The sequence below is a fragment of the Centruroides sculpturatus genome, unplaced genomic scaffold, assembly GCF_000671375.1.
Source record: "Centruroides sculpturatus isolate CEXI.00-Female unplaced genomic scaffold, Cexi_2.0 scaffold51, whole genome shotgun sequence".
Lineage (NCBI taxonomy): Eukaryota > Metazoa > Arthropoda > Arachnida > Scorpiones > Buthidae > Centruroides > Centruroides sculpturatus.
Window position 1 is genome coordinate 1,075,075 of NW_019384329.1, and position 10,284 is coordinate 1,085,358.

The 10,284-nt window shown below is 33.4% G+C and overlaps 2 protein-coding genes and 1 long non-coding RNA gene across 4 annotated transcripts in view; 2 read left to right on the forward strand and 1 right to left on the reverse strand.

Moving 5' to 3' along the window:
* Window positions 1-1,134, forward strand: part of LOC111629028 (multiple epidermal growth factor-like domains protein 10) — a 4,395-nt gene extending 3,261 nt beyond the window's left edge. The window contains exons 6-8 of the mRNA XM_023372898.1: window positions 396-530; window positions 707-841; window positions 1,018-1,134. Coding sequence (XP_023228666.1) covers window positions 396-530; window positions 707-841; window positions 1,018-1,134 — 387 coding nt within the window. The remainder of the gene's footprint in view (window positions 1-395; window positions 531-706; window positions 842-1,017) is intronic.
* Window positions 1,135-1,186: 52 nt separating this feature from the next.
* On the forward strand, window positions 1,187-3,607 carry LOC111629085. Its single transcript, XR_002757276.1, has 4 exons — window positions 1,187-1,283; window positions 1,348-1,455; window positions 2,869-3,013; window positions 3,080-3,607. It is a non-coding gene; the product is annotated as an uncharacterized LOC111629085 (long non-coding RNA).
* Window positions 3,608-6,821: 3,214 nt separating this feature from the next.
* LOC111629092 (oocyte zinc finger protein XlCOF15-like) lies at window positions 6,822-9,424 on the reverse strand. 2 transcript variants are annotated; one of them, XM_023372965.1, is made up of 2 exons: window positions 9,399-9,424; window positions 6,822-8,353 (listed from the first exon to the last, which is right to left on the reverse strand). In XM_023372965.1, the coding sequence occupies exon 2, from the start codon at window positions 8,316-8,318 to the stop codon at window positions 7,578-7,580; it is 741 nt and encodes a 246-aa protein (XP_023228733.1). In that variant the 5' UTR covers window positions 8,319-8,353; window positions 9,399-9,424; the 3' UTR covers window positions 6,822-7,577. The 2 variants fall into 2 exon arrangements, with proteins under 2 accessions (XP_023228733.1, XP_023228728.1); XM_023372960.1 differs by lacking the exon at window positions 9,399-9,424 and adding an exon at window positions 8,977-9,105.
* Window positions 9,425-10,284: the final 860 nt, after the last annotated feature.

Below are 10,284 nucleotides of genomic sequence, written 5' to 3' on the forward strand. Positions count from 1 at the left end.
AACGAAAATGAAAATTTGCTTGATAATTCAACTACGCTTGTTGGAGAACAATAAAAACACTACACTCAACAAGCCACCAATAAAACTCAACTGCCTAACCTATAACCAAAGTCTCCTTTTAATTTGTTTTTAAAAAAAAGCGCTTGACAAACTTGCCCCGCATGCCGAAGTTGCCCCGGCCTCCCCTATATAAAAAACAAAAACTATATTACATACAAATGTACGAACAAATAAAAACCCAGCGAAGCGGGTCGTTGCAGCTAGTATTTATATATACATACAGTATTCATGTTTACAGTCCTAATCATAAATTCTGTACGAATACACGAACATGATTCATCACTTTACAATGTGAATATTTACACACAAATTTATACAATAATGCATTTCTCTAGGATTGGAAGTACGGGAAAAATTGTGCACAAGCATGTAACTGTAGAAGAAACAGCACAGTTCAGTGTGATCATATAACAGGTGTTTGCAACTGTGAGCCTGGATATATTGGGAAAAGCTGTGAAAATACTTGCGAGGTAAGGCTATATTTCTGACCTAATATTCAATTTCTATTATATTTGTAACTATTAAAACATATTAGGATGACAGAGGAGCAATCTCATTTATGCTTTATGCAAAAATTCCAAAACACAACTGAGGTTATTGAGTTGACAGTGTATGCTTTCACTAACCTATTATTATATCAACCTAGGATTGGAAGTATGGAAAAAATTGTGCACGAGCATGTAACTGTAGAAGAAACAGCACAGTTCAGTGTGATCATATAACAGGTGTTTGCAACTGTGAGCCTGGATATATTGGGAAAAGCTGTGAAAATACTTGCGAGGTAAGGCTATATTTCTGACCTAATATTCAATTTCTATTATATTTGTAACTATTAAAACATATTAGGATGACAGAGGAGCAATCTCATTTATGCTTTATGCAAAAATTCCAAAACACAACTGAGGTTATTGAGTTGACAGTGTATGCTTTCACTAACCTATTATTATATCAACCTAGGATTGGAAGTATGGAAAAAATTGTGCACGAGCATGTAACTGTAGAAGAAACAGCACAGTTCAGTGTGATCATATAACAGGTGTNAAGAAAAGATTTTTATATTTCAAAATTTCTTAGCATTTAACTTAATTAGTGGAGTAACAATCTTTAGTTTTGATTTCAGATTTTGGATTTTGATTGTAATCCGTTATGTAATTGTAATGTAAATAATTCGAGATATTGTGATCACTTAAATGGACAATGTGAATGTAAGCCTGGATGGAGAGGTAAGAAGAAACAATTTCGATCATTGTTACTGACGAATATATTTAATAAGTAATTTATTGGTAGGTGTGCAATGTGATGAACCGTGTGAATTCGGATATTGGGGAGAAAATTGTAAAAATATATGCAATTGTAGAGGCGAGACATGTTCTGCCATTACTGGAATATGCCTTGGTAAGTACTTTTTGTGTGTGTAACATATCGACTTTTTCTTTTATATTAGTATCGAAAGTAAATTTTATGATGTACTATTTATGATTTTAGAGCTAAACGGTTTGTTTTAGAGAAAAAAATGTTTATTTCTTGCGTGAAAATCTTTATGGTTATACTGTACTTTCGTTATTTTAGTTTGTGTTTTGGAATGTTTATTTTGTTATTACTGAAATTGTATTTCAATGATAGTTATTATGGGTTGGGCCAGGCTCACAAGGTAATGACACTTTAGATCTGACGTATAGGAGATAAGCATTCAAAATTTCCTTGAAAGTGACTGCTGTAAATTCGATCCTGGTCGCACAGAGCGATAGGCTGACACGTTAATCATTTATTTTAGATTTGCAAATTGCCAATACGCTGGCTACGTTGTTTATGCGTGTTCTTCGTCTAACATATGATACTCTGTAATAACTAAGTAGGAATCAGTTTCCAATAGAAAGTTCTTCTTCTAGGCATATCGGCCATATGTTTAATTAGTTTACTCCATCAATCCTTTGTTTTCTTTTGAAATTAAGAAAAAAACTTTACAGGATTCCGATGGAATTTCATACAGGTAACTTTTTACCATGAATTTAATAATTTATTTAAAATAATTAAAGTGAAGTCTCAGATGTCCAAAATTAAAACCTTTATGTAGCTTAATGAATTCCTATACCGGAGCATGCAACCTCTTGCAACTGCCACTGACTGTTGCAAGTAATTTGTTTTTATATTACACATAAGAGTATGTTGCCATCTGATATATCAATACGATTGGAGAGAATATAATTACTTATTTCGCAGAACGTTCTTTATCTTCCACGACTCACATTGATCTTCAACATTGCCTTTAATTGTGAAATCTAATCATGCCTGCACCGATCAGTTTGGGGGTTTCAGAAGAACTTTTATCATAAACGTCTTGAGTGGTTTTGCCGTTCAGCTACTACAGCACTGTCTTTACTTAATATGGCGCACAATGTTTATGATTGCTTAAGGCATTTACAACAATGAATTGGTTATTTACTTCTATGTCAGATGTATTGTATTTTTTAAATTTTCATTGCCGTGTGGGATGTGATTGTCATCTCCATTTAAGTTAACAAATTCATGTACACAAACATGAAAAACATAAAAATAGACATCATAGTATTATACATTACTTTTACGTTACGTTAAACCTAGTAAACTCCATTTTATTTAAAGTTCAAGCTTTTGTATGGTGATGCATCAAATATAAATCACAAACTTTTGTGCAAGGATTTTGTGCAAAAGAAAGTTATTGCTGAAAATGATTACGAATTAATATGTACTTAAAGTTATTAATCAATAAGAAAATGATAACTGATATTTGTGAATTTTGTCTAATAAAAATTCTTTACTCTATGACAGATTCTGTTCATAAAGAAACGAGGATTAAAATCGTATTTGGTGTGTCTTCTGCTGTTCTTCTAATAGTGATCATTACTGTTTCGATTTTATTGCATATCTATTGGATAAAGAAGAGAAGAAATAAATTTACAAATGCTACGGTCAAGTAAATACAGTACTATTTTCTATATAATTATTGATACGAAAAATACATAATTCTCGTTCTTTTCAGGTATATAAAGTAAATACCAAACCAATGCGCATTATATGCCATTTAAATTTGATTTAATACATCTCAGGATTTTGTCACAGAAGTGGCACAATATATAGGACTGAGTTCAGCTAGCCAATCTATTGATTGGTTAAATTACGTTTCTTAAATTAAATATCGAAATTTAATTTGAAATTGGTGATTAAATTTACTGTAATACGAGATGGCAGCATAACTGCCTAACTATAGTCAATTAATTTCTAATATATAATTATAGCCTGTATATGCCTGCATATAGCCCAAAAATTTGGCATATGGTGTGGCGTGTTGATTATATAACGGGCTATGGTTGTTGATGTTTATTCGTAATATGTATGTACACAAGTTTGGAAAAAATGTGTGATCACAAGGGACACTTAAGATGCTAGTAGAACGAGTGCTAAACACAGACTAATGGAGCATGGGCACAATCTGGGACTTTCCTTTTCCTCGTCGTTCGCTATCCAAGTCATTTTTTACAATTTGTTTTGCTCGTTATGCGAATTGTTCGTTAAACGAGGCTTCACTGTGATGTATTACTTGTTATAAAATTAAATTTAACACATGTATGTGCGTGTGTATTGTGTTGTAGATGACTTGCCATTTCTAACAGGAGTATAAATTGTAAAGAGCAATTTAAAAATGTTTGTAAAGGTGTTTATCAATATTTCAATAATTTTCTATAATAAAATATAATATATTTTCGTGCTTTTGTTAATTTCTACGATAGAATAGTGGTATAAAAATAATATGCTTATTTCACAATGAATTTATGAGTCTTACAAGATGCCAGACTGCAATTTTTAGTCTTATTTTTTAATTTATTTAACTTAAATATATGCTTTCCACCTCAAATTAGTAGTGGCTTGCCCCTGTACATCATATCTTACGTTTAACAATAGAGCTCTGCCGGTCATCTTTCTAACACCCTTTAGAAGAAACGATTTTAATTGAAATAACGTGACTTCCGGTTTGCATCGAAAGTTCGTATATAGTTAATCTGGACCTCCTGCTTCTGTGGTTTCTACAGGTGGTCTAATCTTTCGTGTGTCTAATTCCATTCTCGATACTAAGGTAAAACAGGCAGTCAGACGAAAGGGGAAATTTATAGCTCTACAATTTTTTCAAACTGCAGCCCAATAAACGATGTCACTTGTTTACTTATTCTTTTTCTTCTTCTTATTCGGCGTTAGTTCCGTTTGACGACACGGTCAGTACACCTGGATTTTATTCTAAATCGCCATTTGACACAATCATGGTCCTGAACTGGATGTAGGCCCACGTCGCAGGTCGTGTTGCAGCGTATCAGGCGAATACTGCTCCTGGAGGCTCTTCGGTCGGTACCCAATTCAGTTCAGTTCAGTTTATTTTATTTATAACATACCAATGGTACACATCTGGTGCCGTAGAACATAGCCAGGTAGAATCGCGTACAGGAGAATAAAATTAACAGAACTTGATGGGTTACAATGAGAATAGTACAAAATAATAGAATGAACAAAATCGTGCTTCAACGTGGAGCATGAACAAGACTGATGCAAAGGAGTGCATCAGTACATACAAACAAAACGCGTGTATACAAACATATAGAGCACGAATGTACAATGAAAACAGTGGCATGACACTAAGAGTAAGCTGGTAGAGATGTCCATTTGAAGTACATAGCAAAGAGGTGGGTAAGGTCACCATATTTGTTTTTGTGCCTGAGGAGGCAGTTAAGGTTTTGGAGAAGCCAATTGTAGTTATGAGCCTCAGTAACAGGAATGGGACCCAGGTACCACTAAATGTACGCCCATGGAGATGATAAGATCGGCGTCAGAGCACAGCGTGTGGCCATAGAGGCGGAGGCAACACTTGCGCGCATTCTCACTGATCTCAGCGACGCCATACCAGGTTCTGATGTTAACGTTGGGTACTTGGTTGAGTCTGGTAATGCCACTCATCCAACGTAGCATCCTAGTCTCCATAGTAGCAAACCGGCGGCGGTCGACGACTTTCATAGTTGATTGGCCTGCATTCGGCGCCGAACAGCACAACAGCCGGACGACGCTTAGATAAATTTTCGACTTGAGTCGGTCGCATAGCACGCCGGTTATTCAGCGCCATTTCAGCCAGGCGGCGTTGACACGTGCGACAGCCTCATGGCGCAAGTTGCTGTGTGCAGAGATCAGAGAACCGAGATATTTAAAGTGATTACAGTAGATCCCCCTATAAGACGGTAGATACGTTCCGTTCTTTATGAATCCGATTTTGTAGGAATCACAGCCAATCACAGCCCGACAAGTGTAAAGTTTACGGACTACGGCTGTTTGAAAGGTTTTCTTCCATAAAATTAATCGATTCTAGACTAATCCGACTCAACATTTCCAAAATACGTATATATTTTTTGGAAATAATCCGTATAAACTAGGCTATAAACAAAAAATTGTAGGATTACTTACCGAGTGTGCACCGTTCGACATCGCCGTTGCTCAAGCTTGTTTTCGTCGCGGAACAGCTCAGCAAACCGCGACCGCGATTTCTGATGTTATTTTCTGCGAAAACTTCGCTGAACTTTGGAGACATCATTAATATAAATAATTTTAATCGCCGTTGAATAAGAAATGTTTCTTTCACAAGAAATGTATAAAATTACTGCTGTATTAGACTTACGGTACCTAATTTACATACTGTACAGACGATAATAAACTCAACTTACTAGCCTAAAATCTCCGTAGCGTGTTGCCAGGCAGCGGAAAGCATATATATAATTATAATAAAGTTACAATAAATTATGTTAATATATAATTATATATACAGTACCTAATTTATATATAATTTATATATAATTATATGTACAGACGAAACTAAACTCAATTTACCCCGCCTAAACTGTCCGTAGCGTGGCGCTGGACGGCGGGAAAATAATTCGGCTGCCCGATGACGTTTTACGTAATTATAGGAGTTTTTTCACTGTTGTGTACGGATACCGCCACAATTTTTTCGCCGTCTTATAGGAATCGTAATTATAGGAATCAGTCTTATAGGGGGATCTACTGTACTTAGAATTAAATTATTCCAATGTTCATACAAGCACCAAACAAACATTTAGCTCTATCATTGGATTATAAGGTTAAATAATTATTAAGCAACTTGTCAGGAAGTAAGCATCCGCCATCTCTTGTTAAATATAATAATTATTAATACATTCATTTTATTTAATTTTAGAATATACTGGTAGAAAAGATTGTCCCGGAGCGATACACAAGTGCGGATGTTTTTCTCTCAGACTATTCTAAAATTAAATTAAATCTACTTATTTATTTATAGTTATTATATTTTAGAAGAAATGGCGCTCTGTCGACTCATATTCTGCCAAATTGCTTAGGAATTATTTACTCTTATAGCCCGATAAAGAATCTGGCAGTTCGTTTAGTACTTGAAATAATTATCGGATTAGTTGTATTTATTATATATTTATACAAACAGCAATAGTTTTCTCCTCATAGGCTGGCCACGTGGCGTTTTTGTTATTGTGTCAATCATCTAAATAGGGACACTTTTTCTTGCAAGTCCTCCGTAGAGGCATCCCTCCATGGCAGTTGACCCTGGAAGTGTGATTCCAAATTCCAAAGGAACTCCAAAGGAAGATACGCAGAAAATTTTTTTTGTATTGTTATACAGATGTCATATATCTAAAAAAAATCGCCTAAATCATTTCATTTAATGCCAGTTTACTGGTAGAACTATGAACAGGCAGAAAACTATTATAGAAGTGGACAAAAGCTTTTGTATCACTTTCTGGTCCTAAGCCCGAAAAGTAGCAAGGAGCCGAAAATAAAAATCAAAAAAAATCTGCCAACATACTTCATTATGCGTACGAGTACAGATAACTTATCATATACAATCACCGTCTTTCCGAAAATAAACATTGAAAGATCGAGTTGAACTTGACATTGAAACTGCTGCAACTGTATTGGATGGCATACAACTTCTTCAAAGAAATCTTCTGATATGAGTTAAATAAGTGTTGTGTTTTGTATATAGTAATTTCAACAATAAGAGTCTTTTACACATTTTCTTGTTCTTTTCGAACACGTCAAAACAGGGTTATATTTATTTACGTAGGGCCACTGTAACTTCATTTTGTACATGCATTTCTTGTGGCGGGTATTGGATAAGTTCCTAGAAAGCCCACCTAGAAATCTGGCTTAGCGTGTAAGAAAGCTTGAGCAATCACGCCAATAATGAAAGTTAATTATCCAGTACTTGACACTGGAAGAAAAGAGATTATAGAAAATATACTAATCTGAGTGTGGTAAGTATTAGCACAAAGTGAAAATAGTAAGGCGAGTGTCAATTTTTGTTTTATTACTTCTGGATGTAGGCGCAATTTAATTCAACGAGCGCTTTTCATTGTCTTATTAATTTTATTACGTGTCTAAATTAAAATGCGATAATGTTTATTACTTACAAATAGTCTAACGTTTAATTTAAAATTTTAAAAATCTGTAATATCAGTATCATCTATCTCATAGTTTATGTAGTCGTAATTATGTAACTCATTAATAGAATGTATCAGATTATGGACTTCCAGATCAACTCTCTCAGAATATGTTAATCCGCATTGATTGCATTGATAAGGCGCATTTTCCACTGGCAGCTGAATTCTCTTCTGTTTGTCTAAAGAATTGTTCTCAGAAAATACTTGTTGACACATACCACAAATAAATGAGATCTGATCAGTATGTGTTTTTTTATGAGCATTGAATTCTGGTTCAGAATAAAACTGATTGTTACATTTATCAGATGAAAACAACTGCTTTTTACTATGGGAAGCAGAATGTTTCTTCAAAGCATACTTTGACTTGCAGCGATAATTGCACATAGAACAGGCAAAAGGTTTTATAGTTGAATGTGTCGTCTCGTGTCTTCGTAAATTGCTGCTATACCTGAATCTTACGTCACATATATCACACTGGTATGGTTTTTCTCCCGTGTGAACTCTAAGATGCAAATTTAAGCCACGTTTAGAAGAAAAACTCTTATCACAATTTTCGCATATGTGTGACTTTTCTCCAGTATGAATGATAACATGTTCGTCCAAGTGTTTTTTACAATGAAAGCTCTTTTGGCAGGTTGAACACTCGTATGGCTTTTCTCCTGTATGAGTTCTAAGATGTACGTTGAAATAGTATTTATGAGAATAGCTCTTATGACAAGTTGCACATATATGCTTCATTGTAATCTTTAATAAACTTCACAGAATGGAAATACCTAGGAAGAAAATAAAGTATATTTTATATATTTTGTATACAATAAAGCAATATTTCTAAAAATTCTGACATAAGTTTAGAATTGATATCGATATACTCTGCATTTAATAAGCAGTTTTATATTTAAAAACTCATTATTGCATAGTAAAGGTCTTAAAAAGAAGGTATCTATTAAATAAAACCAAAATAGAAAATAATTATTTATATTATATTAGGTAATGAAAGTTATTTTATCATTTAAATTAAGTTGAATCTACTAGTCCAATGAACATTTCTGTCGTCGGAGACTGTCCTCAAACAGAGCACTCGATTAAGAACTAATGATAATCAGACTTTGAGTTGTAACAAAGTTAACTCTGAAGAATATAACAGTTACAGTATTTTAATGAAATTAAAGAATCTTTGAACAAAAATTAAGGAAATATTAACATTTTCAATTTATATTCTGTAAAGTTTTAGTATTTCAACAACTTTTTTTAAGAATGGAAACCTGCGTGAATAGTTTTTTGGAAAATAATTCGGCACCGAAATCGCATTGTGCCGAATTTTGCACAGGTTCTACTGTATACGTAAATTAAATTTTCTATCAATTAATCTAATAACGAAAAACCTGAAGATACTTACAAACAAATGAAATTCCCTTCTCACTGAATTTCTCTCTCAATTCACACGAACGTGATTTTACATTTCAGCAGTTGAAACAGTAAGTGCATCGTTATTTAAAGTAATCTACATTATAACTACATACTTTTTATGGCGTTATATCAGCAAATTTACTTCGTATTACTATTTTTACAGCCAAAATATTCAATTGATATTTTACTTTTGTAGAGAAATTTAATATCTTATCAAGTGCTGTTTTACATAAAAATAGCTTTTGGAGGATGTAAAATGTTATTACATTTCAATGAAAAGTCTATTTTAATTTCTTTTGTTTGTTTTTTTCACTTTTATCAAATTTCCTTTTTAAATTTAGAACAAGCAATGATAGTAATTTCTATCACGTGTATTTTAAACAGAATAGAATTCGTTAACTTTGTACTTACGTGAACAGAGTGATGCCGGATTATCGAAAATACCGGAACGTCAGACTTTTATAATTTTTGTGAAATTCGATAAGTAAATGTATTATTATTTAAAGTAATTTAAACATAAATGTACCTTTTGCAGAAACAAAAAATATTTTAAATTATGTAACGTCAAGCAACGTGTCTAAATATTGTGCCATTTATGGAAATTGTAGTATATATGATTATGGAATAAATGTTTTGTTGAAAGACAAACAAGCATATTGTTTTTATATTTTATGTATAGAACATTTAGGAAATTCATGAAATTAATTATTACTTTTAGCAATTTGAATGAATTTTAACAATTTTATTAAAATACATCAAAATGAGAAAAATAGCAAACAAGATACCTTTTCCACCAAAAACTTATACTTAGGGCCCTAAATTATCACGAATTCATTATACTCCTCCAATACCGAGTAAATAAAACTATGGATAGTTGGTTGCGAATTAACGCTTTACTAACAAGGTAGTTACGTGTAGTTCTTTATGTGTCTAACATCTAATTATTAACCGAATACCCCACCAACTGCTCTTTCGACAGCGACCTACTCTGTGGAAAATCCAACACTTCGCACCTAAGAAACGTGGACCAAACAGGTTGAGGACGACCTGAGGAATTAACGGCTTGATCTGAGGCAGGCGAAAGCGGCGGCCATGGATCGAGCATATTGCGTGTTGAAATTATTAGTGTTAAAAAATTTTATCCAGTTGGCCACGGATTGGTTCAAATCAAAATAGAATAATTCGAAAGTTAGATTTGGAAAATCATTATTACAGTGAATTTTTCGATTATGGTTACGCGATTAGCACGGAAATGAATAAAATCACGTTTTGATCCATAACACTGTAAAAACTGCAG

Bases quoted from the DNA above. Each gene is read 5' to 3' on its own strand.
- LOC111629092 (XM_023372965.1), bottom strand. From the start codon at position 8,318: ATGAAGCATATATGTGCAACTTGTCATAAGAGCTATTCTCATAAATAC.